This window comes from Neospora caninum, chromosome IX (assembly GCF_000208865.1).
Source record: "Neospora caninum Liverpool complete genome, chromosome IX".
Taxonomy (NCBI): domain Eukaryota; phylum Apicomplexa; class Conoidasida; order Eucoccidiorida; family Sarcocystidae; genus Neospora; species Neospora caninum.
In genome coordinates, this window is record NC_018390.1 from 2519770 (window position 1) to 2547450 (window position 27681).

The following is a 27681-nucleotide window of genomic DNA, read 5'->3' on the forward strand; positions in this document are numbered from 1 at the left end:
AACAGAAGTAACGAAATCGAGCGACACTGCTTGCTGTCCTCGGAGAAACAGATTCGAGACTCTCCACAAGGCATGAGCACCGTTGGGCTCACTAGACCGCATGCAAAAAGCAATGGCGATTCCGCCTCTCACGGGTTCCTCACTTTCTTGGATGCGTCATCCTCTCTCTTTGGCTTCCGCCTTTGTGCTTCTCGGCGGACATGTGATAGCTAACGAGGACGGATGGGCAGGGCGAAACACCCGCGATAAAGGGATGGCAACGACAGACAGAATGTTACACAATCAGAGGAACACGAAGGCGGAAGGAGCAAGTCAGGATACCTACGATGGAGACTGAGAACGTTACGAGGAAGACGAGGGATAACTCACGCAGATTTGAACCCCCTTGGTTTTTTTGGCGTTTTTACCAGAAGAGAAGCTGCTTTGCTTCGGCGTCCGCTCGTTGGTGCGTATGTGTGTAACCAGTGACTCCGTAGCCGTTCGTCTTCTAGCATTCAACCGCGAACTCCGTTTGCCTTGGCGTGGCTACTTCCGCTTTCGTGAAAGTGCGGCAGCAGTTGGGGCACGGCATAGGCAGTTGCAGCTGCGGGATTAGCCGTCTTGCGGAGCAACTGAAAGCCTGTTTTGAGTAGCTAGGTGCAAGATTCCGTAACGAGTTCCAGTGTTTCCTCAGCCTCGTTAGTTGTTGAAAGGGAAACGTATTTGGGAGTTCGGCATCTTTGACACATGTCATTTCCGCTCTCCCTCGGAATCGCTGTTTTGATGTTTCCGCCTTTTTTAGTTGTCCCGGTACCGCTTTCGCTGTTCTAACAGGATCGCAGACCGTCTTACTTGCCACAATCTCCGAGACTTCTCGATTGTTCTATCTCGGCAAGTTCCAGTCATTGATTGCTGGACAACCTTCGTCATCACAACCGAAATCCCGCGTCTAATTACATGGACCTTGGGACTGTGCGTTCGATCTAGAATGGAGATCCCTTTCGTGGTGGGCTGTTTGGTACGTGAGATCCGGTGGGTAACGAAAATGGATGATCTCCATAAACATATCAGCGAGACAGTGTTTGCCGGAAATCCGCGCATCTTGTGACTGCGCGAATGTGCCACGGCACGGTGTGCCTTACTGTATTTTTGGATATCGTGTACCCTCCTCCCATGGAATCAACGAAAGTGCAACATTTCTGCACCGTATAGACCCGCTTGCTGCCCAGGAAGGCGCACGATCTGAAGAGAGCGATCGCTGTGGAAAGCTCAGTGCGCCGTTGGGGGGGGGGGGGGGGGTGGCGTCCTTTGACGCTCAAGTGAAAAACGATGGCCGCAGCCATTTGGAAAGATAATTGGCTGTCAGAAGCTATTTAAAAACAACTGCAGTCGCCCAACGAGGAACAGAGACTGCATGCACCTGGCATCCTGGCAGTCTTCCGTTTGGCATAGATAGGTACATAGGGCGTGGCAGGCGAGGGACTCGAAGGCGCCTTCGCGCCTTTCGACTTCAGGACGCCTCTAGGCAGGCTATGCTCCTAACTTTTTGCCGATAGAGGGACGTGCAAGACGGTTCGGGGCGGAAAAACGGCCCGAGGAGCTCCCAGGCTCCGCTCTGTGTCGAGACCAGCTAACTCCGGTCAGCTGACGTCTCTCGGACCTTGCCCACGGACAGGACACGCTCTGGGGCCTGTCTCGCTTAGCCTTGCCGTGTAAGTGCGACAGCAGGACACTCCCGTCCCGTTCACGGCATGGAATGTAGTTCTTTCCTTTCTGTTAAAGTAGCATCTATCCGACGCAATCGCATATGCAGCGAGGCTGACAGGAAACGTCGTCGTTTGCGTCGACGAAACAGGAAACTGGTTACTCCTAGCTGACGAGGGCAGGACGCTTTGGTGACTCGAACATACGTGGTTCTGGTTAACAGGGAAACGGTTTTCGGCGATAGTCGTGCACAGCCATATCTTTCGAAAGGGTCCGTTAACGCATTTGAAGTCCTGAATGATCCGCTGCCACTCCCTTTGTGTCGCGAAATTGTAGAGCAGTGCCCGTGCGCTCGTGTCGTCGACGAGTCACCTTTTCCGTCTCGCGCTGTCTCCGTGAGCTTGTGTCCTCCTCACGGCACACAGACCGTGTCTGTTTCCACCGTGCTGTAACCCTCAGCCTGCTGCCAACAACTTCCTTTTCACCGAAGCGGCAAGACGCAGCCATGGCTTTTTCGCCTGCTTTCCGGGGCTTCCAGGCCAGCACGGCCACAGAAAGGGGCGAGCGGCGAAGCAACGCTCACTGCGCCACGTTGACTCCGCCGTTCTCAGCGCCTGTCGCTGCTCGAGGACGTGCACATTTTTGCGCAGCGGCCCGCGTAGAGACATCGCACGGTACGGCTTTTCTCGCGGCTGACCAGCGCCGGGCGCTGACGAGAACGAAAGTTTCCTCAGCCATTTTTTTGCTAGGTTCCGTTCTAATTCTAATTTGTGCCCTGTCCTTGCCTCGCGGCGCTCACGCTTCCGTCTCGGAGGGATACCTCCGAGGCAGCAACCGGGAAAAGAAAACGAGTCGGGCGCCGTCGCCAGAGGACCAGGTGTCCTCTTCCCAGCATCCGCGGGGCGCTCCTTTCGAGTCTTCGGTCTCCGAATCCTCGGATTCTTCTCAACTGTCCGCTCCATCTTTCCAGCTTTCGCCGGCGGTAGGCTCCTCTCAGCCTCCGCCGCCTCCGCACTTTAATGCGGCAGCGTCCTCGACGTGGGCACCAGTTTCTACCGCCTCCCCAGATTTCCCCCCCCAAACTTCGTCGCCGTTCCTCCCCCCCTTACTCAAGGACGACTCCTCTGTCGCCGCTGCAGAGTCCCGTCAGGACCCTACTGACGCGACAGACAATCCAGCGGCGCCGTCCGCCGTCTCTGCAGCAGCTACCGGCGCCTCGAAGCGCGCGAGCTCCCCAGGACCCGTCGAAGTTTCGGCGAACGCCGTCGCTTCGCCGCTAGCGTCCCCTTCTCTTCCTGCCTCTCTTTCGTCTCCTTTTCCATCTCTCTCTGCGGCAGACTTGGAGCTTCTGGAGGCGACTGCGTCGAATAAAGGGCGAACGCCGCCAGTTGCGACCTCGCGCAGGCCGTTTTATCCACCGCTCCTTCCCGGAGCCAGCCTCACGACGTTGGCGCTCGAGAAAGGCCTCGCACCTCCGAGCCAGGAGAGAAAGAGAGACGCGGCTCTCCCTGAGGACCACTACGTCCACGCAGGTCCTCTGCCGAAACTCCTGAGTCCCGAGGAGACGAGGCGCGCCGAGCGTCTGCTCAAGTTTCAGGAAGAGGAGAAGTCACGGAAGGCCCTCGACACGCTCCAAGCGCTTCTCGCGCAGCCCGTTCAGACGCAGTCGGTGCCGCTGCTTCCCTTGAAATCTTTGAATATCAAGGAGGATACAGCCGCCCCGGAACCGTGTGCGTGCGCGGACTGCGAAGAGGCGGGCAAAACCGCGAAAAGGAAAGACGGCGAACTCGGCCCGCCCTGCGAATGTGAGGACTGCCTACGGAGGGCGGAAGAGGAAAAGAGACGGAAAGAGGAAGAGAAAGAAGCCGAGGAGGCGAACGAGGAAGACGGGGCAGCCAAGGAGACAGTTGAGAAGGAAGAGGAGGCGGAGGAAGAGGTCGCGGCAACAGAGACCACTACATCTCCCCCTTCAACGGTTTCCAGCACAGAGGCAGAGCTGAACCTCAAAGCGGCAGAACTCAGGACGGCGAGGGCGAGACTTGCTTGCTCCCTCGCTTCAGCCGTCTTCGGCATCTCCCTTGGTGCCGCATCCTTCTTCCTTCCCTTCTTTTAAACGCTCTAAGGGGGCGAAGGAGAGAGGAGGCAGACGGACAGCCAGGGTGCAAAGAATGCAATAGAAAGGGGGAAAGGCGACGGAAGAGAGTCAGTGGTTGGCGACCCATGTGGAGGTGGACCTAGTGTGTATGGGAGAAGGCAAACTGATGTCAACGGACGAATTCCATCAAGCAATATATCCGTCTCATTGAACGAAATGTCCAAGGGCAGGGACGTGTAAGAGGCACCGATTTGGAAACAAACGCCGGATGTCTTTCACGTGCTCGTGGTCCAATAAGGGGTTACAGCTCCACAAAGGATGGATTGTCTCTCCTACGCGTGATACGAGAAGGGACACTCCTCAGAGCCGCTGGTACCAGCCTCCGCTGTCTCGTCCACGCTTGCGCTCCTTCCCTGAGCTGTCGCGTGTCAGTCATCCATTTCTTCCTCTCCGATGTCTTGTCCAGTCGCGCTGACTCTTTATCTTTCGGACGTTTGCCTCTTCTGTACAACGGTCATTGTTTTCACCTCGGCTCGTTTCACTCTCATCAGGGGAGGTTCGCTTTTATAGCTCCTTTTTCTCCCAGCGTTCTGCAGGCATTCTGTCGTGTTTTTTCGCCGTGAGGGAACGGGGTGCCTTTTCCATTCTGAGACCAGGTTCTCTCAGGCAGGTCGTGGGCGAACGAGAGGACGAGCATCCACGATTGTTTTTGTATTTTCGTGGAACAAGACGACGTTGAAAGCGCTCGCGTTTCGTCTTGTTTCTCGCTTCTCCCCCGCTGGACAGGGATTGAAATTGGTGAAGGAACTGAGAGGTTTTTCCCCACCAGGTTGCCAGACGCAAGGCTTCTGAACTCCAGGTCTTCTTCATGTCTCTCTTGTTTCTGCCGAAGTCATCCATGAACAAGGCAATCACAGACCACAGGGTTTCCCTCGCTAAACCGAAAGCCTTTGCCTGCCTACCCTTGGCCCGAAGTTGCCTTTGAGCGACGGCTGATCTCTGCCGTTTGCTTCTCTTCCTTCTTTTTCGCGGTGCACGCGTCTTTCCGCTTGCCTTTCTCCTTCCTCCTGGTGTTGCTCCACGCCTCGCCATCACTGCCGGCTTCGCCGTTTTCCCCGTCTTTGCCTTGGTTTTTGCCGCGCCTCCTCGCGTGCTCTCTTCTCTCTACAACGTCGGTGCGTTTACCGTGCACCCTGTCTCTCGCACGCCTCCCGGACTTGTCGCGGGACGCTTCCTTTTCGCCGTTTTCTTTTCCCCGGCTTCTGTTGCCTGCGTCTGTTCATCCCTTGGGACAATGGCGTCCCGCGGCGGGGCTCTCTGGCATCTCAAGGAGATCGTTATTCAGTACAGTGCATCCGGAAATTCCAGCCAGGGTTTGCGCTTCTTCTTCCGCCATCTGCTGCACAGATGGAAACAAAGAAATCCTCAAGTGAGTCGGCCCGTGACTGAAGCGCGTGACTGACTTGCGTTTCACCCGGCACTGCTTGCCGCAGATTCTCTTTTGGGGCACGCCGGCACGGGGAGAATCACAAACATGCAAGCGCACCTCTGTCTTCTGCCTGCGTGGGTGGCCACGAGCGCAGTGCGGTTTTCATGTCGCCGAGGTACGAAAGAGGGAGACAAAATCAGAGGAGAAGCGCTCTAGCGCGTGCTGTTTCGGTGAGATATTGCAAAGGGGATGGTGTTGTTGCATGTCGAGTCAAAGAGAAAAAAGCAACGCGCTACATCGCGAGAATGCTGAGACTCTTTTTTTGACGCCCGGTTTTGACCGGTCTTTTTTCTCCCGGCCCTCTTCTCAGGTTTTGGTTCACACGGTCGAGAATAAATACGAGCCGCCCAAAGCGACTTTCAAGTATCTCGGAGAGCGAACAGACACTCGCTGCGAGACGCCATTGAAAGATTTGTCGCCGGGTCAGATTGAGCAGATTCTCGACCTCCACCGAAACAGCAAAGGAGACAATCGCTTTCTGAAGCACGGTGGGCCGCGCACGTGGACAGAACGGAGAAGCATCCAGGTGAGGGCTGCGCGTCCGAGTTCGATGCAGGTGTCTCTCCACCGCTCGAAAGAGTGTTTTTGAGTGACGTCCCCCCCTTTTTCCGTGTTTGACGCGTTCGCTGGGAGCGCCTGGCCTTTCGTAATCGAGCCGATTCCTGCAGAGTGTCTGTCTCGCTCTTTTGTCTTTTCTTGCAGGGTCTTTGGCGACCGAGTTTGCCGTCTCAGCTTCTCGCGCTCAAGTGGTTTCGGAGAAACCGGCCGCCGATGCGCCTGCCGAAATACTCGCCCCTCTCGCTGTCTCTGTCCATCCAAGCCATTCGGGGACACGGTCGCTGGGGCTCCGAGCGCGAGTTCCCCAGGGGCTGGGACCAACTGCATTTGAAGGACGTCCTCGGAACTCCGCTTCGGTCGGGGGCCGCAGCGAGAGAAGCTGGCGAGACGCGCAATGCTTAGGACAAACGGAAGACCGTTTGGCAGGCAGAGAAGAAGAAACGGCGAGAAACGGCTCACAAAGAGAAGAGAGAAAAGCTCGTGCGAAGAACCCGCGACACGCGCGCGGGTGTGACAGGTGGGGTGTTGGGGAGAGGAGGTGTCTCTGGAGAGTGTCTCGTTTTTCGAGAAAAATCCAGAAAAAGCGTGAGACGCAGGGAAACATGGGAGGTGCTCAGGGACAGGAGAACAGGCGAGGAGAGGGGCAATGCCCAGACACAGGAAGACGCGAAGGGAAAAACAATGGGGGGAGCGAGGGCTGAAGGGGAAACCAGCGAAGAAAGGCTGTGAAACACGAGAGGTCGTTTTAGCGACAGGCAACGTTTTGGCTCTAATCGTCCAGGAAAGGCAGAATGGACAGTTCATACATGCACATCTCCCTGTATATGCAAATAGATGCATATGCGTGTGCACCATAGGTACGCTGTGTTTGTATCTGCATACTTACTGAATATATATGTTTTTTCACGCCAAAAAGAGTTCCGAGGCGTGAGGTTCGCTCGGTCCATCGGGTTTCTTCCGCAATAAAAGGCCAGAAGAGATAGACTTACGTGGTGGGCTCTCCAGGTGCTTCTGAGGCCAAAGACAGAGCGTCCGCATTTTCGAACGAGAAAGTCTCGATTTCTCTGATACGCCTTCCGAGGGCGCCGCGGAAGGCAAGACAACAGAAGACGTAGAAACAAGACGATTCGAGAAGAGATGGAGCGAGAGAGAAAGACGATAGCTGGGCCTGGAGAGACGTAGGCAGTACGCTGCAGAGAATCGAGATGATAGCATGCAAGCCGTGGCGGAAGGCTGCGCAGATCGAAGCGAAGATAGGAAGACAGCCAGGCCAGTTTCGCTGTTCACCGGTTCTCTCGGTCCTGACAAGAGGAACCAAAGGAGCCCTTTTCTTTCGGTCCCTGGCATTCTTCCTCGGGAGGCCTTCAGGAGGAATGATCCGCAGTCGAGTTGTCGCCGACGCCCCGCCGACTGTCGGTCCTCAGCCAGAGACGCTAGGGTGTCAGATCCTCTTTTTTTCTCTGCATTTCCCATGTTTCCGGCTTCTGGACTAAGTGCCACAGGGGCATTCGAGGTGTTTGTCCTGCGTGACCTCGCAATAAAAAGCTTTCCAGCTTTTAGGCGTTGTGCGGCACCAGCAGTTCGCCTCGCCGACTTGGGTCTCTAGCCCTTTGCCGAGTAGTTTCGGTACGCCTCAGGTTAGAAAAGCAAGCTTTGTACAGATGCAGTTCACTCTGCACGCGTCGAAACAGAAGGCAACGTTCGGGTGCAACCGACAGCGTTGGATCTCTTGCCATGCCACGACCCACGGACAGGGCAACGCACACGAAAACGGTCGAAAGCGAAAGGCTTTCAAGACGAATCCCCCCCTCCCCAAACATTCCCACTTCTACACGACTGCTTCCACACGTTTTCGCGTTGGATTCAGCCTCCCATCGATGTACACAGACATGTACGTGTACGGGGCGGTTTCGTACGGCTCCTGAGCGACAGCTGAGGGAGTTCGCGAGTGCCTCGGGCCGAGTGGGGCGTTTGTGAAGGCGCACGCAGCAGAAAACGGTTTTCTGTCGTTGACGTTTCCCGCGAAGGACGCCAAGAGACCAGATAGTGAATGGTTCACTTCGTTTTTTTCAAGAGAAAAAGACTCTCTTCTCTTGCAAATTTTCCGTGCTTCTAAAACAGAGACAGGGCGAGTGCGGACCGGCCGCGCTTCCGTACTCACTCACACTCGCGTCCCGTCCGATGCGGCTCAGAACTCCGCACGCGCCTGTTCCCAGATCTTTGCTCTCTTTTCGAGTCTCGCAAAATACCCTACGCATCTGTGCAAGAGCTCCTCGTCGCTCTTTGCAGCCTGCAGCATCAGCGCCGTCAAACCCCTGCGCGTTCGCCTCTCTTTCTCCTGAGACGCAGCCCGTCCCGCACCTCCCGATGGTTGTGCGCGCGCTTCCTCGCCCACAGCTTCTCTCTCTTCTTTTCTCTGTCTCTCAGTCAGCCTCCAAATCCCCTGTTGCGTGCTCTCCAGTTGCAGAAAGCAAGCCTCTTTGAGCAGAGCCGCCGTCATCCGCTCCTTCGTCGCCAGAGACAGGCCCTCTGCCTCTTCGAGGTCTTCGGCCTCGAGTTCCACCTCGTCTCCAAGTGCTTCTCCCGCACGCACGGATTCTGCCTTCCGCGCTCCCTTCTGCCGACTGCTGGCGGGAGGCGAAGAAGAAAGCAACTCTCGCAAACACTGGTACGACAACTTATCGAAGCCGCCGATGGGGCCGCGGCGGTGAAGAACGAGAGACCCGAAGCCGAAGCTGCGGTTGAAGAAGACCGACGCTTCGCAGACGATCGCCTCATGGCCCGACGAGGTCTGAGTCTGGGAAAAAAGGAGAGGAGACGAGGAAACCGTGGAAAACGAGAACGTTCACAGCCGCGACGCGTGTGGGGTAGCATACATCTCAGCAAACACAATCGGCACGAAGTGCCTTTAGAATTTACGGTGGGAGGCATCCGAAGCGTCGACACCGAGACGTTTGCAGGTTTACGGGAGGGAACATCGAGTTTGTCCATCACCCGACCGGTCCATGTAGAGAGTCACAAGAATGCACACTCCCCAACGCTGCAAGTTGAGAAGAACGAATTCCCCCTGCAGGACGCACCCGCTGGACACACAAACTGAGCGTCAGCCGCAACTTGCCTTTCCAGAGTGAATAACCCTTCCCCCATATTCCCTCAAATCCTCCACAGCCATCGATACAGGGATACATATGAATACATTTATTCAGCAGTTCGGGAGCACCACATTGTCTCCTGTTGCGCTGCGTACTACTACACATATATACAGATATATGTATAGATATATAGATATATAGATACATATACGTAGGCCGTGCAAGAATGTATATGCCCGTAAAGCATCAGGCAGACCGGGGAGGTGCTTCAGGCAAATTCCACATGAAACGATCCCCTCGAGGAGTTCTCGAATTTTGACAAACCTGTCGAGCGGTGGGCCGATCCAACTCGGGTGGCTCTTCTGCGGTTTCCGTCTCTTCGCTGGTCTCAACCGCATCCGCGACAGGAGGACAGCTGTAGTGGGCGTTTTGATCCGCCTTATACGCGGGGTGAAAGCACATGGTCCCGTCTCGGGGAACGACGCGTTTTCTGAGCATCCAGGAAGGGAGTTTTTGGAAGTTCTCGCGCGTCCTTGCGAAGAGCATCTCGCCTGGAAGCGCGACGCCTTGCGCTGCGAAACAAGAGATCAGAGGAACCCAACATCCATGGAAACGAAACAGAACCTTTTTCACCCGGCCGCCTTCCCCTCTGACGCACGCGATCGATTGTCCCCCGTTCGCCAGAAAGGGCTGGCCTATCTCAGTCGCAAAAAACAGTTCTTTGCGCATGAACAAAACGCCACGCAAGTCAATAAAGCGCGGTAAAAAGGAAGCCTGCGGCGTCTAGCGATTCCACGATCCTAAAATGCCTCTGTTCCTGGCTGCTGAGATCCTCGTGTCTCGCTCTGCCCCTTCGCACTCTCTTCCCCCGCCACGCCTGCACACGGCGACCTTGCCGTTCAGTCCCCGCCTCACCGTGGCGGGAGGAGGCATACGGCGGAGACACCCCAAAGCCTTCGCTGTCAACGCGTCGAAACAGGAAGACAGGCCCCCAGGGATTGGAACCATCCACGATGCCGAAACGATGCAACGTGTGCAAATTGCTCAGCTGGCCTTGATTGACGAGGATCTGAAAAAAGCATGCAGGGATGTACACGCGTGTCTCACTCACTCTGGCCCGACAGAGGCGCGGCACTTTTTTTGACGGAAGATTGAGATCACCAGCAGGATGCCACAGAAACCACAAGAATCCAGACCAACGGGAACCCCTCTCCCATGAGTGCACGAAAGCAAACTCGTCTCCTGGTTGTGCATGCGTCTTGCATCTCAACGAGAAGGAACTCCCGACAAAAAGGCAAAAACGAGGAAAGGCCCCAGGAGAAAACGGAAATCAAATCACTTGCTTGTTCCGCACCTGAGACCCGGACGGCAAGTCGTGCCGAGCACTCCACGAAAAACTCTGCTCCGTTGCCTCGTGCATCATCGCATCATCGGAGTTCCTGAAGAAACACAGCGAGAAACGTTCAAGGCAAAATGTGAGAAACAGAGACACACACACGCAGACACGAGGCAGAGACCCGAGGGGGCGTGCCTGAACGCGAAAACTTCGCTGCCACAGGAAACCCTAAACCAAAAAGAGAAACCCACTGAAGAGACACAAAACCAGGACCCGGCGGCATGCACGCGTTCTACCAAAAACATATCGTGCTTCCAGGCATACGGGCATTTGCAGGCGTATATACATATATACATATATATATATATATATATATATATCGTGTTCAGGACGTACCAGCACAGTAGGGGTGTGAGCAGCTTTAGGGGAAAATGCCTCTGCAAATATATAGACGTATGCGTGTTTGAGAACGAAAAGAGAAGTTCCGGGGACTGTGCGTATATATATATATATATATATTTATATGCCCGAATAGGGAGATGCATGAGGCTTGAGGCACAGAACACATTTCCTGGAAGGTGTCGTACCAGGTATATCGATTGAAGTGTCCTTGGAGTTCGAATGCAGCTGGGGCGACAGCGACATTATTATCGAGGTCCCAGAGGCCTTTGCTGTAGAGGACGCTGACAGCATCGCGAATGTCGGTTTCCTCTTTTCTTGCTTTCTCTCTTTGGCTCGCTGTGTCGTCTGCATCTTGGCTCTCCCTCGACCGCTGGGGAAAGATGCCGGTCTCGAGAGCTGCATGCGAGAGGCCCGCGAGGAACAGGTCGAGCGGTTTTTTCTGAAGCAGCGAGAGAAACTCGAGGGCTTCCCAGTGCGCATCGTCGAAGAAGAGTGCGTTTTTCGTAGGCTTCACCAGACAAAAAGGCAAAGGCGGAAGCTGGCTGCGAAGCCGGTCCCAGTCCTTGACCTCGGAAACCCGTGTCAAGAAGACCTCTTTCATCACATCCCGCTGCAACTGCTTCTCGCGGACGAGAAGAAGCCCCAACAACTCGTTCGCGGTGCATGCACGGCTCGCGGCACGGACCGCGGAAGAAGAGCCAGCGAGGGGAACTTTGCAACGCTTTCGAAAGGCCAGAGGTGCGTCACGAGAGGAGAGGAGCATGTCTCGCGGGAGGCGTAGAAGCGGCGCGCTTCGTGGTGTCTCCTCGGGAAGTACGAAAGCCGCATCTTCGAGATAAGGCACCCCACAGGACCGCTGCAGATCTCCAAAGGCCTTCAGGTCTTCTCGGGTTTGTCCTTCTTTGTCGTCGCGTCCCGGAGACGCACTCTGCATCGCGGAGGCGGTCTGCGTTGCGTTCGATCTTCTCCGGAGACGCGGGCGAAACAGAAAGGGTTCTGTCTCTTTTCCTTGCCCCCTCTTGTTCTCCCTTTCTGAAGCCTCCTTGACCCCGGGCAATGCGTCGAGTTGTCTAATGAGAGGCAGCCAGGGTTTCAGAACTGTTCGCGCTTTCTCCAAATCGCCTGGAGGCGCGAATTCTGTTTCGCCGCCGGAGAACAACGCGTCGTCCGAAAGAAATCTGAAGCGTCTCTCGACTGTGGCGCCCTCCGTTGTGCCCGCAGCAATCTGCGAAAGAGCGGGGGCCTCGGCGGGTGTTTGGGTGTCATGGCCGCGTTTGCTGAAGGAAAGCCGAGACGAAAGGTTTCTTTCGCACTCGAGCAGAAAATGAAAGAGAAAAGACGGGAGAGACAGCACCTGGCCTATCGAGCCGAGGACTGGGAGCATCGTTTCAGTCTGAACGTCGAGGAGCCAGGCGAAATAGAAAAAGGCGAGGAAGAGAAAGCCCAGCAATGACACTACCCCAGAGGGCCGTCTTCCTTTCGCTGCATCTTGCGACCTCTCATATCTCTCTTGACAGTACGTCTCATAGGCCACCCGTCTCGCATCCTCCAGACGGCTGAGTTCCCGCACTGCCGCATTGACGGCAGTTCTTCCTCCGGGACACGTCCCATACACGTGATCGCGGGGATCCGCGCTCGCCAGCAAGGTCGAAGAAAGGCCAGCAGCCGATCCAGATTTTCTCCGCATTTTCTCTCGCTTCGTCGGGGCTTGTGTCGCCGAGGAAAGGCGCAACGACGCGGAAGAAGGCTGCATCCCATCCCAGAGCAGGGAATTGCGGTGCTCGTCGTCACAGGTGGAGAGAGACTCCAGTTCGGCGTCGCGGGTTCTGCGACTCTCCCGTGGAGATACAGCCGCTGTGAGCGGAGACGACCTCCGAGACATCCTGGGGCAGGGGGCGTGAGACTCCGACCAGAGCTCGGAAGCTGGGGAGGCCCAGGCAACAGCGGAGGGAGAGAGAAAAACAGTGGAACAGGCGTCGAGAGACGACAAACGAGAACCAGTGGGTACGGTTGACGCGGAAGAAAGGGAGGACCGAGAAGACCGAGAAGGAACTGCGGCTTTCAAAGAAGCTTGGCAACAAGGGAGATGACACAGGGAGCGAGGAAGAGAGACAGTCGCATGCTGAGACGGCGTCGCACTGTGCGTTTTCATTCCGTGTCACTCAATGATAGGGGCCGCTCTAGGCATGTACGAACGAGAAACGTGTGGGGGACATTGGGCTTTCGCGGGGAAACCGCCGACGACAGCCGTCAACATGGGCGGGAGAACATGGAGAAGCAGAGACGGCCGCTCGCGAATGCCGAGCTAGAGGGGGAAATGGAGACGAAAAAGAAGAAAAGACAGAACACTTTGAGGAAGAAAAGGAAACGGAGAGGCCTCTGACTTCTCCGCTGATAGGATGAAGGGCAACGAGTCTGCAGGGAAGCGAGCGCTTCGGGGTCACAGCAGTCGAGAAAATATCGAAACAGACACCTGCCGAGAAATCGTTCAGGCGAATGAAGAGTGGGAGTGAGGAGGACCTACAACCTACACGCGAGGGAAACGGAATCGACCTTGGCCAGAGAATGGAAGGCGCAGAGTAGAGGATTCTTTCCTGCGATGCAGAAAGAGAACCCTCCTCAAATGACTCAACGGGGTCAACGCATGAACACGGCCAGCAGAGCACGGATCGTCGGAGAGACAGGCGTGGCTGGAATGGGGCGGTACAAAAAAAGGAGAGAATGGGATACGCAAAGCGAATAAATAAAGATGGAAAATATGCCAGCTGGTGCTGTTGTCTAGTTGATTTTTGATGGAGGTGTCTTGGTAGCTCGGGGTTAGCAGCAAGGTCCCCTCCTCAACGGTAGTTCGTACTAGTTATGAGCGATTCGCTTCGTTCAATGCGTTGATCGTCGCTGAAAATGAAAGAATGACTCACCTGAAATGACCTCAGAACGCAAGTAAAGCGAAGGTCGTGAAAACTCGTGGGACCAGCGACTCCTTAACGCCAAGACAGCTATCTGGTTGCCGCTGGCGCATGCGCTGTCTGTACGCCGCGCCCAACTCGCGCAAGACAAGACACAGGCGGAATATCTTCAGAAGGAGCCGTCAAGAACACGCGCGTAAAAAGGCAAAATTATAGCAACCTTCCAAGCGAAAGCGACAAAGAGACCTCCAGCGCCTCTCCTCACCGACAGAGAAAAAGTTGTGGACCGATATCGAAACAGTACGGGAACCGAGACCCCGACCGCCTCCGTCCCGCGCGGCACTCTTGTCCACACACCCGCAGGTTGCCTGCGGAGATCTTGCGCTTGACTCCCATGAAACCGCGACGTTGTCAGAAACGTCGGAGGTTTGGAGCGCGTGGCTCTGGGAGAACGCAAAGCGCCGGGATAGATGTCAGCAGGACAGACGATATGAACACGGCATGCCACAGTATACTACCGCAATGCAGCCACAGGAGGCGGGTAGTATCCCAGGATTCCTGCTCTGTGGAAATGAGGAGTAAACGGACTTACTCAGATTAACCTAGAAGGGAGAAAGCAACGCAGTGTGCCAAGCTTCAAGGGGGAATTAAGAAAGGGACCCCGTTGCAAAGCAAGGGAGACTGCTTTTCAATCCGTCGAGCGGGTTGTTTGTCCTGAAGCAACGGCGACTCTGACCGGTCCGCTTAAAACGGTGTTCCACATCAAAAACGAGGAAGGCACTGGAGTCGGAAAGTCGCAGAAGACTGTCGAAAAACATCTGTTGCGACGGAGAAGAAAATGCGCCGTGTGGCAATGGCCCCCCTGCTCAGTGCCCATCGTGACAGGATGTGTTCATGGCGTGCGCTTCCCACATCGACAAGAGGCAAAATTCACGGAAGGGGAAGAGCGTCTTGGGTATTCGTGTTTCAAGAACGGAACTGGGGAGCCATCTTGAAGTTGTTCAAGCGCGGCACGAAAGAAGACCCGGTCTGCCTCAGCCTGGCCCCACTGAACGCGTTGCCGAGGGGATTTCGGTAGTGAGCAGAAATCAATATTTCGAGAGGAAAGAAGCGACTAACTGTCTTTTTTTCCCTTCTTTACCTTCAGCATCAGTGGAAGAATAGAAAAGTTCCTCAGAAAGAAGGCGACCTGCACACGGGGATGTTGACGGTGCGTTGCGTTGCGCCACTCAATACATCACCGAACTCTCCTGTAGATTTTTTCTCTACTATGGCTCGAGTACGCAGTCAAAAGAGGTGCCCACACAATGTTAGAAAAGCGTTTCATGGAGGGAACGTGAAAACTGGCGAAACGGAAAGAAATTTAGCATAAAGAGAAGACCTGTGAAATCGAGGCGCCAGGTAAACGGTGCCTGTTGCCACAAATCCATTGTAACGCATCCCTCCCTAACGGTTGGGGGGTACGAATTATCTGCTCCGGTGTAAAGCTACACGAAAAGCCCTTTAAACCATGAACTACAGATGGAAAAGGGGACGTGAGTTGGAAGTCCAGGTACAGAAAAATGTGGGCTTCCTGGAAAAAATGACGGAAAGCATGTGGAATCACAAACGCGTTGGGCCAGTACGAACGGGCGGATCGAGAGGAGAAAACTACACAACCATAATGACGAATCATCCCGACAGCAAGACGTCGACATGGTCTCGTGGCGCCAGGTACAATTTAACTGTCAGAGTAAAAAATCCAAGACGACCACGATGGACTTTTTTTTCGCCGAGAGTTGCGCGGGTCTGATGTTCGCGAAGGAGCGCGGGCACCCGTGACCCGAGCATACACAAAGACTTCACCTTTATCGGCAAATTACCGACTATCTAGCCGAGCACGACTTCGAGAGATCATTCCAAGTTCCGCTCTTTCAACTGGAAAGGTGGGATGAGCCTTCGAAGGCGCCGAGGACTTGCGTATTGCGCAAGGAGCCGCAGGAAAGCGCGGCAAACTCCACCGACTGTCTGTGTTTTCTCCGATCCGACTCAACAGAGTGAATGATACCATCCTTGCCACACGAAAAGCACGAGGAAGAGCCCGCTTCTGCTCCCCTATAGTTCGCATCAACCTTCAAGAGAACCGAGGAAGGTTCCACAGAAAACTGCTGCGCGGGACTCACAGAACCGGGGAAATCCGGTACGGTATATCACGTTTTGCGTCTACTCTGTAGTTTGTGGGGGCCCTCTCGCTTCCCTTTAGACAGGGAAAACAGACGTGTTCAGCACTTCAATAGATCAATTTTCTTGTTTCGCGAGGCCCGCGTTTTTCTTCCGGCACAGATGCCTTCCAGGTGAGTCACCCTCGCCACGCTGTCCAAAGAAAACCTCGGATCACCCACCTCCATTTATCGTCGCAGGTCGCCTGAAAACCGCGTGTTTATGGCCTAGTGTCTCTAAACTGAGAAGTGATTTCTGTTTTCCCAGCTAGAATGGAAGAAAGCAGCCGATTTTTCCCTTGCAGCTCAAGAGCGTCGCCGGGGCCACACACTGGAAAGTACACACTGGCTTTCTTTCTGCCGGTAGCTCAGCGCTGCCGTGCATCCCCTCGGCACGAATTCGGCGAATGCAGAGAGAAACAAGACGAGGGAATCGAGGATCAACCCCGCGAGAAAGAAAGAAGAGGGAAATATAAGGGTGACAGAGAAGAGACAAGAATGAGCGGTCGCGAGGGACAGTGGCGGGTTGGCCGTCTCGTTTTCCGCGCGAGAGTGTCTTGTTCATGTGTATAGCTGCAACGCGTGCAAGAAAACCCGACGGAAATGTGGCTTATTTCTGCACCGGAACTGAGCAACTAACTGCAAGACATTGGCGCGAATGACATAGAGGAGCAGAAAAGGAAGGGGAAACGCAATTCCATGAAAAAGCCGTCCTTTTCGTTTCTCCGTGCCCGCCGCGCCCACGCGCGACCCCCACAGAATGCCCACCCCGGTAGATGCGCTTCTTTTCCCTCATTGCGTTTCGCAGCCACTCTCGGCGTTTCCTCTCTCCTTTTCAGTTAGGGAGCATTCGGTGAACTGTTGCAGACGTCCTTAATTCTCTGCTTCCGTTCCATCCTTCCTGTCTTTGCCTTCCTCGTCGGTCCTCTCAGAGGGCCCTGCCACTGCCCTACGAGCTGTTGTCTTCACCCCGAGGGCCGCACACGCGCACCTTGCAAACAGCTCTTCAGCTCAATAAGATACTCGCCTACACACACAATCTCTTCACCCGTACACGTAAATCTGTCTAAACGTTTTATAGCGCAAATGATTAGGGCTCGCTTTTTCCCCGAAGACCTTGTTTCCTTCCAGCACCCCTAAAAATCAGGCATTTTCGCTGGCATTCAGGCGCGCCCGATGACAGTGTGCAGGCGTGCCTCACCTTTATGCACACCCGCACAAGATCGTTCGCTCGGCTCTGTCGCGGCTCCGATTTTCAAACGAAGGAACGCTCCCTAAAAATGGAAGAAAAGGGGAAAAAGGGATCCTCTAGCCGCGGATCTGCTTCGTCCTTAATCCAACCGTCCCTTTGTTCGTTAAAGGGAAAAACCACTGGACCCCCCCGCGCTAGCCAGCCTTCTTCCTCGTAGACCTGATCTCTTCCGGCGACGTCTCCGGCTTGTACATATCTTGGCCGTTTGTCTTCCTACACCCCCATTTTCTTCTGCGTTTCTGGACTGCCTTTCTTCCTCGCTCTTCCCTGCCTTCGGTTCGCAACGCATCCTCCGCCCGTCACACCGGTCCCATCTTGGTTTCCTCAGCCTCTCACGACGCTTCTCTCTCGTCCCTCTTCTTCGCACGTGTCTCTTGCGTCTGTGTGTGCTGATCTACTTTCAAGTGCCTTTCATGACAACCCTTCCGACAAATCGCCCCTCATTCTTGCAGGACCGATTTCCTATTAGCTCACCCACCTTGCAGCTTCATCGGGAAAGGTTCTTTCGCTCCTGTTGCTTCCTTCCTCTCCATCTCATCCTTGTCACCAGTTTTTACTCAGCCAGCAGACCTTCCATCACAACAGTAAAGAACATGCTTCCGTCCGTCGTTCTTTCTGGGTCTGAATTAAAACTCCTCTGCGTCTCCCTCCCAACCCCTCCCCCCCCCCCCTTGTTAACCTGACAAGCTCAATCCGCTCTGGCAAATCCTCTTGTCTGAGCACGACAAACTAGCACGACCCTGTTTTCGTCTCTCTTGAATGAGGAACATACATTGTATCTCTCTAGAGACCTCTATGCACTATGCTACCCTTCTGACTCGCCCTCTCCTTATCGTGGAAGACACAAGGAGAATTTCCTCGTTCGTAGAAATGTCACCACTGATCGCCGCGGTGAACCGAACCGCTGTTACGGACACTTCAGGATCTCCTTTTTGACGGTCTTTTTCGAGACGATGGTCTCCTCTGCTTTTCGACTTTTAGGTGTACGTACACTGGAAGTCGAGGCCGTCGCACCCAACACCGGCGACCTGGTTTCACTTGCTCGCTCTGTTTCTCGTCCAAGGCCGGTCTCCTAATTTTTCCTTTCCGGGAACGTTTGCCTGTGAGCTCATCCGGGACTCAGCTGAACCGTCCGTCTACTTCCGTTCCTTTTCCTCAGGTTTTCTGCCTCTTTGTGACAGAGAGAGACAAATCACTTACTCCGTCAAGAAGAGGCCGCCGTCTTTCCTTCGGGATTCCCCGGCTTTCACGCTTCTCCTTTGGTCACCCTTCCTTTTTCCAGCGGCGAGTCGAAGGGACTCGATTTCCTTCTCCTGTCTCATCGCCCTGTGCCTCGCCCGCTGTTCCCCTCTCTTGGACTGGTGTCCTTCTCGCCCCGCTGTTCTGTTTAACTCGCTCTCGGGTTTCTTCAGCTCTCTCGCAGTTCACGCTTTCCGCCCTTCATTCCAACTGCCGACTCTCCCCTCTGCATGCGCTTCTCGCATCGCTTTTGCGGCTCACTCGCTGGGTCACCGCACGTCTCCCGGAACTGTCTCTCGCTTCTATCTCTCTGGTTCCCGTTCTGCTTAAGTAGCGGTTTTGTGACTCCAGCATGGAGAAAGACAAGGCAGAAGGCGGAGGCCTGAAGAGGCGTCCGGGAAAGGGGCACCCGTTTGGAGGGGAAGCGCGAAAGAAGGAGAAGGGCGGAGACCATGAAGGGAAGGAGACGACTGTACGTACACCCGAGGAGAAGAAGCCCCGAAGGCGGTGTGTGTGCCCTAGAGTTCCGCCGCGTGTGCGTCTCGTGTGCTGTCGCATTCTTGACAACCGAATCGTGGAAGTCGCCCTCATGCTTCTCACTTTTTACGCGCTTTTTGGAGACGACGTTCGCCTCCTAGCCACTCCGCGAAGCGCCGACCCGATTTTCGACGCTTTCACGAGCATTGCTCTGATCGCATTCGGCCTCGAAATTATCCTCAGCTGCATCGGCAAAAAAGACTACCTTTTCCACTTGTTTTTCTACCTGGACGTCGTCTCTCTCCTCTCACTCGTTCTCGACCTCTCCTCTGTCGACGAGGCCATGTACGTCTGGGCAGAAGAAGGGAACTCGGACGCAGAAGGCGAAGTGAGTCAGGCGACTCTCGCGGGGAAGGCCGGATCGAAGGTTGCTCGCATGCTCCGCCTCATTCGCCTCGTCCGCCTCATTCGCGTCGCAAAACTCTACAAAAACATCGGCTTCTCCAGTGCCCCCCGAGCCGACGAAGAGCTCCGGGAATTTGACAGCTTCCTCGAGCCTGAAGAATCCATCGGGATGGACGACGACTTGAAAGAGGAGACAGAACCAAGCAAGCGCGGGGAGACCAGCGAGAACGCAGCCGGCGAGGAGTTCCAGTCCGAAGTGGGGAAAAAACTGACGGAAAAAACAACGCGAAAAATCGTCTTTGTTGTCCTCGCCCTCACCCTTATTCTACCCGTGCTTTCCGAGGAAAATCTAGTCACGAAATTCGCGTCAGAAAAAAGCGGTCTCGAACTCGTCGCCGAATACGCCACAGGTAAAGACAAAATTCGATCACGGGCCCCCGGTGTATACACACCTCCATTCATGCTACGCGACGACTTCAGCTTTTCATGGTGCGTAGAAGAGCACAATCTCCGTCGCAACACGGGCAGCGAGCGTCTTTTGTGAATACGTGGAGTCAATCAGGGAAAGGCGCGCTGCTGCAGATTGGGCACACGTGGGAGAACGTCTTATAACACAGCCGTTGCTAAGGGACTACCCCGGCCGGTACAGATGTTGGCCCTCCAGGCGGCAAGCTATGTGTTTCGTTGTTGCAAACCAGCAAACACGAAGAAGCACCGACTTCATCACAAATCACTTGCGGCAAAAAACACCCAAAGGTGGCCCTCGATCGACACAATCCACAAACGCAGAAACCAGCTGCCTGTAAGCGTACACACTTACAAACCACCTTTCCTCACATGCATCTATACGTCTTTATATGTATATACACGCACCTGGAGGCGGCATGAGTGCCAAGGCACCCTGAAACCATTTCCCCCCGCTGCATGGATGACTCTGAAAGGGAGAAAAGAGACAGAACCTCGCAGATTCACACCTACACGCTCATCGCGGATGTGCTTGGTGGCAGGACAAGACACGGAACGCAGTCAAAAAAGAGAGTTGGAAGGGGCGGTAGAACAAGCTATCACCTCCTGGGCGAAAGCGGGCTAAGGCGAAGGGAAGAGCAGGCCGTGTGGCTGCGTGCCTTCTGCAGCACAGACACTTGAACGGTCACAGACACTGCTGCAAGTTAGGAGAGAAAACACCTCGAAACCTCCCTCCGCTCGTCTAGAAGCTTTCCAGAAACACGGCCTTCCCGCGCGAGGCTGCATCTCTCTAACTCTTCTCACGTTGTTCCGCCCTAGAGGAGAAGCCGTCCGTACACTGCCAAAACCACACATATCGATCGACAGGAAACGGAAACCGCGAAGCAGGTGACACATAGCGACGAGGAAGATGCCTGCGGTTTCATGGTCGCCCTCCTTTTTCGCTAAACAGTAGCGAACAGCTTTTCCTCGACTAGTATGTCTCGTCCCTCTGTCGCACAGACTGGCGGCTTCTGCGTCGAAAGATCTTCATCCGTTTCCCTCTCACGGTCTTTCGGCGCACGCGCGTCTGACCCTGCATGTTCTCTAGCACTTTGTCTCTCCTATCCCACGTTTCTTGTCGACGTCCTCTCTTCTTTCTTGTTCACGGAGCTCCACTCACACTGTGTGCTCTGTGTCGCTTCTCGCCGCGTCTCGCCCTACCCCTGACATCCTGTCTCAGCTGCGCAGCGTGGCGAAAACCAGGATTCCTGGCTGCGGGTGTACACGCATGCAACGTTGTTCTACATGAACTACCATCGGAAAGGCGGCATCGGGGACCTTGGTGGCAACCCTAGCCACCTGGCCTTCTTTCAACTTGCGTTGCCCTTGTACCAAACGACGATGCTCGACGGTCGCATCTACCAAGACATTCCGTGCATGGGTTTCTCGTCCTGCTCCAACAGCCTCGTCCTTCCCCAAGAAGCTGCTGCTCGTCTGTACCTCCCAGAGGCCGTCGCAAACGGCACATTGATTGTCGACGACCTCGGAAGCATCGACGAACTGCGACTTTCCGAACGGGAAGTATACACTGCGTACTTTTGCAACGCCACTAGCGCCGACGTAAGTCGAGGGAAAACACATCGAGGCCCGACGCAGCGAAAAACAATCCGAAAAAACACAGCCCTCGAACCATGCCCCTGAAACACACATCCGTATATGAATATATATATATATATATATATATATATATGTATATATATATAAGTATATAACGCTGTTGATTCCTGGCTGTAAGTGTATGTAGATCACCTCCGTGTCTGTCAATCGAAACGACTCTAGTGATTTTGATACAGGTTTGTAAACACTTGCGTGTATGTAGCAATGCTTCCTTCCAGGTATATACATGTAGGTGCCAGCACATATGGGGATGAAGACTTGAGTTGCATGCAGGGCTCGACCGTGGCCTTGGTGCAAGAGGAAAATGGTGATATGTCAACCAAGGACAACGATGCTTGCATGCCCCTACTGCGCTTTGATGTAACTCGCCTTGAGTCACGTTTTCACGCAGTGTCTGAGACACATAGCAACATCGCGGCCATTCTGTTTCGCCTTCCCAGTCGATCTCGCCGTAAGCATCTGTACGTCGATCTGTCAGTGTTGCTCTCCCTCTCCACATCCGATCTCTCTGTGTGTCTTTCTCTTCCGCTGCCACATCTTTATCTGCGTTTCCCTCCCTGGTTGTTTGTCTGTGTATCTGACTGGTGTGGGTTTTCGGTTGCTGTTTTCGTTCCCCTGTGTAGGGTGCAGTCGGCGGCACGCAGAAGGCCACGGACTGCGACTTGGACAGAGTCACGCAAATTCGTGCGGTGTTTGACCGGCGCGCAGGGTCGCGCCTCCAGGCGGGTTTGAGCGTGACGCGAACCTTCATCGTCTGCTTCATCTTGATTTTAGGCGCGCTCTTGATCAACCGGGACGAGAACAACCTGGTGCTCATCCCGATCGAGCGGATGATGGTGAAGATGAATGAGATCCAGAACAACCCGCTGGCAGCAGCGAACATGTCCGACGACGCTGCGCTCGACTCTGGGAAGAAGGCGCACGCCGTGCACGGGAAACCGCTGGACGACGACGACTATTCCTCGCCGTTTCGGGCCGTTCAGGCGCTGTTCTCTGGGAAGAGCAAGGCCAGCTCGGACTCGATGGAGACGGCGATGCTGGAGAAGACCATCATCAAGATCGGAGGACTCCTCGCCCTCGGATTCGGCGAGGCTGGCGCAGAGATCATTGCGAAGAACATGAAGAATGCAGACGGCGGGTTGAACGCGATGCTCGACGGGAAGAAGCTTCAGGCGATCTTTGGCTTCTGCGACATCCGCAACTTCACGGACGCCACGGAGATTCTCAAGGAAAAGGTGATGGTGTTTGTGAACCAGATCGCGGAGATCGTCCACGGCACAGTCGACCAGTACTCGGGGTGTGCAAACAAGAACATCGGCGACGCCTTCCTCCTAGTTTGGAAGTTCCCCGAAGTCGAACGCGAAGGCGGCGTGAAGGAGCAACTGATGGACACCGCCACGACCAACCGCCTCGCAGACATGGCTCTCGTCTCCTTCGTCAAAGTGATTGCCGGAATCAACAAGTCGCAAGTCCTCGCGGAGTACCGAGACATCCCCGAACTCGTGCAGAGACTCGGAACAGGGTGGAAGGTCAAAATGGGCTTTGGGCTCCACGTCGGCTGGGCCATCGAAGGCGCCATCGGATCCGAATTCAAAATCGACGCCTCCTACCTCTCTCCGAACGTCAACATGGCCTCGAGGCTCGAAGCAGCCACGAAGCAATACGGCGTCTACATCCTCATCTCCAACGAGCTGTACGACATCATGTCGCCGCAGGTGAGGGGAGACGTTGAGGACCGGACGGCGATCGACGGGGCCGTTGAAGACGCAACGGCGGGCTGAGGACCCGGGTGGCGGTCAGCGGTTTTGAGCGCGTGCCGGAGGCGCCGTCGACACCCAACTGCGCCTGGCGCGCTCTTTGATTCTACACGAAAAGTAAAAACTGGAGGAAACAGAGAAGGACATACCTTTTCCACGCGGTGCGATGGAAGAGGCACGCGAGATGAAAGAGAGTCTGGCGCCCGACCTGGAGTGTCTCTGGACCGGCTTGGCGGGGCCCCGCACCTCTTGGTGGAGCGACAGAGTTGGAGCAGAACGCGAGACGCAGCGAAAGAAAAATCTGCGCCGGAGACAGGACACGAATCACGAAAACTTGAAAGGGAGAAGCCGGCCTGAGACGTAGAACAACATTAACTTTTCTGAGAAAACCTGTGGCCTTCGGCGGGATGCCTCGTGAAGTCCCCGGCCTCTTGCTTCATGCCCCCCCCTCGTGGTTTCCTCTTTTTGCTGATTGGTTGGCGACGGTGAGCAACTGCCTTGAGAGGAAAAACCACAGAGTCACCGAGAGGGAGAGAAATGCAGTTCTAACTTCTAAGCGGGCATCCATTGACATCTCTGTTTCTGTTTTTTCGCGTGTTCCGCGTGTGGCAACGCAGGCTCAACTGAATTGCCGTCAGATTGATCGCGCGACCGTGAAGGGATCTCAAGTTCCGCTGGGGCTGTACACCGTGGACTTAGATCCCGGACGGCTGTCTGTGGTTGGGCATCCGCTCGCGGGTGCGAGCGGCGCTCTGCAGAATAAATCGCGGCTGCGCCAGCAGCGCAACCTGCAGAAACAGAAGCTCTGGTCGAGTCGAACGTCGATCTCGGCCATGTTCGAGACGGACCCAGACATCGTGACGATGCGCGAACACCTGACCAAGGAGTTCATCACGACTTTCCGCAAAGGCTTCAGCCACTACCAGGCGGGCGAGTGGCATCGCGCGAGAGAAATCTTTGTCAAAACGCAGTTCATGCTCGGGGTCGAGGATGTACCCTCCACCGTCCTCCTCACGTTCATGGCCGGCTACGACTTTGTCGCCCCCTCAGACTGGATGGGATTCCGCGAGCTCGTCGAAAAATGACGAGAAGAGACAGAAGGACGCAGGAGCGAAGGAAGAAACGGGAAGCAGAGCGGAGAAGAAGGGGAACGAGGCAGAAGAGAGGAGACAGCGCGAAAGAGGAAAGAAGAGATGAACGGTAAAGAGAGAAGGAAGCGAGAGGGAGACAGGGGGAGGAATGAAGACTATCCCCATCCTGGCGCAGTGACACAGGGTCTGTCGAATGCCACGAACGATCCATACGAAACAAGCGAAGCAAAACGGATCCAGCGAGCGCGCCGCAATTTGACAAGGACGTGAGGAAACTCAAGAGATGAAGAAAGGATGACGCTGGCTGTTCTGTTGCTGTTTCCTAGGATCTTGGCGAGTTTGTGGGCCTTTGTCAAGAAAGAAACGAGGAACGAATTTCTCAACAGACTTGGTCTCTCGCGTCGTAATCAAAAGTCTCATCGGGTTTCTGCCTTCTCGCGAACAGCATCTCTTATCTCTCCAGCTCCGTTCCCCCGGCGTCACACGTTTTTCGGCTGCACGACAGAAGCGTTTATGTTCCTTTCTCGCTTTTTCTGTGCCGCCGCCTACACGCTCGCCGCCTCACTGAGGCGTAACTTTCCCGTTCCGAGACACAGTCGTTCTCTCTGCTTTTCTCCACAAGCGACTGGTGTCTCCTCACCTCGATCTCCAAACGACGAAACGCAGTTCCCGTGAAGGCCATCTCAAGACGCGAAAATCGGGCCTCGACACAGAACCTAAGGAACTCTAGGTGTAAAGCAGTGGTTCTATCTAAAAAGGTAATTATGCGGATGTGTAGCTCTACTTATACAGACAAAAGTGCATATATATCTATATATATAGATGTCTAGATCTACTCAAATAAGGAGTTGCACATTCCTATTTGTTTCGACAGATGCTTCGATCTACCCCTGTAGGTGGGTGTGCATTTCCTCGCCGTCGCTTTCTGCGAGAGCCGGAGCGAAAGGACGCTCTAATGGAGGCTGGCGAATGTGTCGTTGCGGATTCGCCCCGAAAAGCGGTAGAGAGAAAAAAAATAGGGGCAGCTTTTGACAGAGTCGACAACACAGACACTGCGAGGGAGAGACGCAAAGATCACATCAGGTGCTTCAGAGGGTTGAAAAGAACATAGAAAGTCGAAACCTAGAAATGGAGAGAGAGAATTGAAAACGGGATTGCGTCTCACAGCTCCCCGCCGATAACGCTCCGGACGGCTAGCCAAAGAGCGTTCGAAAGCGATTTCCTAAAGAAGCCGGTCCGCTAAATCTGCGACAGAGAGACACACGAAACACAAAACCAGAGAAGGGCCGACTCGTTTCGCGTTTTGAGAGCGATTGAAGGCAAAGCAAGCGGTGTAGGTCAGCGAGTCTGCCGAGGCGCGTGCACGACATAAGAGACACGCAGGCCGGCAGCAGCAGCACAAAAAGCAAAAACAAACATATCAAAAAACGCAGGCTGCGCTCGGAAAGAAGAGGAGACATGGACGCACAGCAAAAGAAACATGCGCGTGAAAACATGGATGAGAGCAAGACCACGCGAATCGTCTGATGACGATCCACGCAAACACTGCATTTGCTGCAACAGCAAGCTTGTCCACACGCCAGTCCAGAGAAAGTAGAACACCACACAGAAACAGTCACACGAAACAAGACAAACAACGGGGAAAGGCGAGACATCCTGCATTGCTCGAACCGCGATGCAGGCAACTGCAACTCGCTCCGCGAGTCTGAAAGGAGACAGTCGACTGTTTGTTTCTCCGAAATGGATTGCGTCGCATTCTCAAGAAACCACGAGGAGCCGAGAGAGAAAAGGAAAACTGAGAGGGCGGCAGCGAAAACGCACGAACGCCCAAACGTGGCGCACGGTGGATCTCCGCATGCAGTTGACTGCTTGTCGATGCGTTTTGCGTCGTTTCGTCGTGCAGAAGAGTGCTCTGTGCGTTGCTCGCGATGCAGCGCGAGGCGAGTGTCGAGAGAACAAAAACGACTACAGGGAAGAGAGAGAGCGGCGCGAAAAGGCCAGAAGAGAATGGGAGCTGCACGTGGCGTGACGGAGAAAAACCAAATTGGAGAGACGGGAACGCTAGGATGAAGAGGCATCGCACGAGATAAGCAACGGACGAGAGGGAGGTCGTACCTTTCGAAGATATGTGAGAACTTTTCGCCTGCATTTCGGTCCTTAACCAGCTCGACAGCGTCGCCTGATCACGGAAAAACCACGCAGTTTGGCACATTGAGAAGACAGAGAGACATGCTTTCGAGAGAGAAAAAAACCTGCGACGTCGAATCCGCAAGCTGTGGAGAGCAGGGGGAGAGGCAAGCATCAACGTCCGTGACCGAGTCAAAAAGGGAAGTGAAGACGCCTGCTGGCTTGTGATGGATCCCGCCGACTCCTGCACGCTTTCTATTCTGTGCCTCCTGATTCTCTAGCGAGGTGTCGGTTTCCCTTTCGCTGAAAGTCACCGCGAGACTCTCGATCAGCTATTTCGGATTCTGAAACAACCTTTCTGTGGAAATGATGAAAAGAACAGTTCAACATGATTGGAGAGAACTCGCGGCTCTCGCGACCGCCAAAGACGTTCACCCTTCAGAGGACCAGCTGCGAGGCCGGTTGCAACGTGTTTCCAATCTCTGTCTCGCGTAGGCGTTTGCGCAAAGCGGCTTTCTGTTTCGATGCAAAAGAAGCGTTCCGTTCCAAGTGCCAACCTCAAACACCGCATTTATTTCGTCTCCGCTTCCTGTGCGCTTGCTTGTCTGCCTCACCGGTCATCACGGCATCGTCGGGAGTGACAAGAACCAGTGAAGGAAGAGATTTGATTTTGTATTTTCGTAGCAGATGTCCGTAGTTCTGCAAAGGAAGCGCGTACCTGAGACATTCCCGACGCCCGACAAGGAAAGGGCCTTTTCGTGAGTTATCCGCATTCTGTGGGAATTTGGTTTGGACGCATGCGCTTGGGCGGCGAATAAAAATCCGTATACGAAGATGTATTTTGCGTCACACGGATCGTCGGCACACCGGAGAGACACCCACCGTTTCCCGCCTATTTGCAGCCCTGTCTCCAGTGTCGAGTACGCGTGTGTCTATGCGAGAGCGGAATTCGGTCGGCGTGAAGGCTAGTAAATCATCCAGTTGCACAGGCGGGAACAACGGGAAGGTTCGCCGGCGCTATCTGCCTGTCACCTCACCACGGCATGGTTTGGACGAATCCTCTGTACTCCTTCATGTTTCTGTCGAGAGGCACGTACACGACTTCAAACATGCCTGTGGGCCGAAGGAAATTGTAGAAGCGAACGAGGGACGACATGAACGTTTTACAGTAGGGGCACCACGCGGCGCCGAAGAACAGCCCGATGTATTTCCCGTCCAGCGCGGGAGGCGACGGCGTCAAGCAAAGCGCACGCGAGGCAGAGACGGTCGACTCTGAGGGTGTTTCTGGAGAGACGGGAGGAGAGCGGGAGGCGTTCACAACGAGAAGATCGTTGTCGGGAGGCAGAGGCGTCGTGGAGTTGTACGGCATCAGACTTTTCCCCTCGGCGGATACCGGGGACGAGCACCGCGCAACGAACGGCCGGCGCTGGCCAAACAGAAGGACTCCCAT

General features: G+C 54.7%; 5 protein-coding genes across 5 annotated transcripts; 3 read left to right on the forward strand and 2 right to left on the reverse strand.

Moving 5' to 3' along the window:
• Window positions 1-2188: 2188 nt before the first annotated feature.
• On the forward strand, window positions 2189-3796 carry NCLIV_041510 (conserved hypothetical protein; the record flags this gene model as incomplete). The annotated part of the gene is made up of 1 exon (XM_003881059.1): window positions 2189-3796. One exon carries the CDS (start codon window positions 2189-2191, stop codon window positions 3794-3796), a length of 1608 nt encoding a protein of 535 aa, XP_003881108.1.
• A 1276-nt stretch (window positions 3797-5072) lies between these two features.
• Window positions 5073-6227, forward strand: NCLIV_041520 (conserved hypothetical protein; the record flags this gene model as incomplete). Its single annotated transcript, XM_003881060.1, has 3 exons — window positions 5073-5207; window positions 5578-5793; window positions 5970-6227. 3 exons carry the CDS (start codon window positions 5073-5075, stop codon window positions 6225-6227), a joined length of 609 nt encoding a protein of 202 aa, XP_003881109.1.
• A 1786-nt stretch (window positions 6228-8013) lies between these two features.
• On the reverse strand, window positions 8014-12537 carry NCLIV_041530 (conserved hypothetical protein; the record flags this gene model as incomplete). Its single annotated transcript, XM_003881061.1, has 5 exons — window positions 8014-8622; window positions 9242-9489; window positions 9833-9986; window positions 10272-10356; window positions 10841-12537. 5 exons carry the CDS (start codon window positions 12535-12537, stop codon window positions 8014-8016), a joined length of 2793 nt encoding a protein of 930 aa, XP_003881110.1.
• Window positions 12538-18602: 6065 nt separating this feature from the next.
• NCLIV_041540 (putative adenylyl cyclase) lies at window positions 18603-24098 on the forward strand (the record flags this gene model as incomplete). Its single annotated transcript, XM_003881062.1, has 4 exons — window positions 18603-19542; window positions 20820-21199; window positions 21880-22971; window positions 23631-24098. 4 exons carry the CDS (start codon window positions 18603-18605, stop codon window positions 24096-24098), a joined length of 2880 nt encoding a protein of 959 aa, XP_003881111.1.
• Window positions 24099-25297: 1199 nt separating this feature from the next.
• NCLIV_041550 (conserved hypothetical protein) lies at window positions 25298-27681 on the reverse strand (the record flags this gene model as incomplete). The annotated part of the gene is made up of 4 exons (XM_003881063.1): window positions 25298-25349; window positions 26220-26283; window positions 26846-26949; window positions 27269-27681. The coding sequence occupies 4 exons, from the start codon at window positions 27679-27681 to the stop codon at window positions 25298-25300; spliced, it is 633 nt and encodes a 210-aa protein (XP_003881112.1).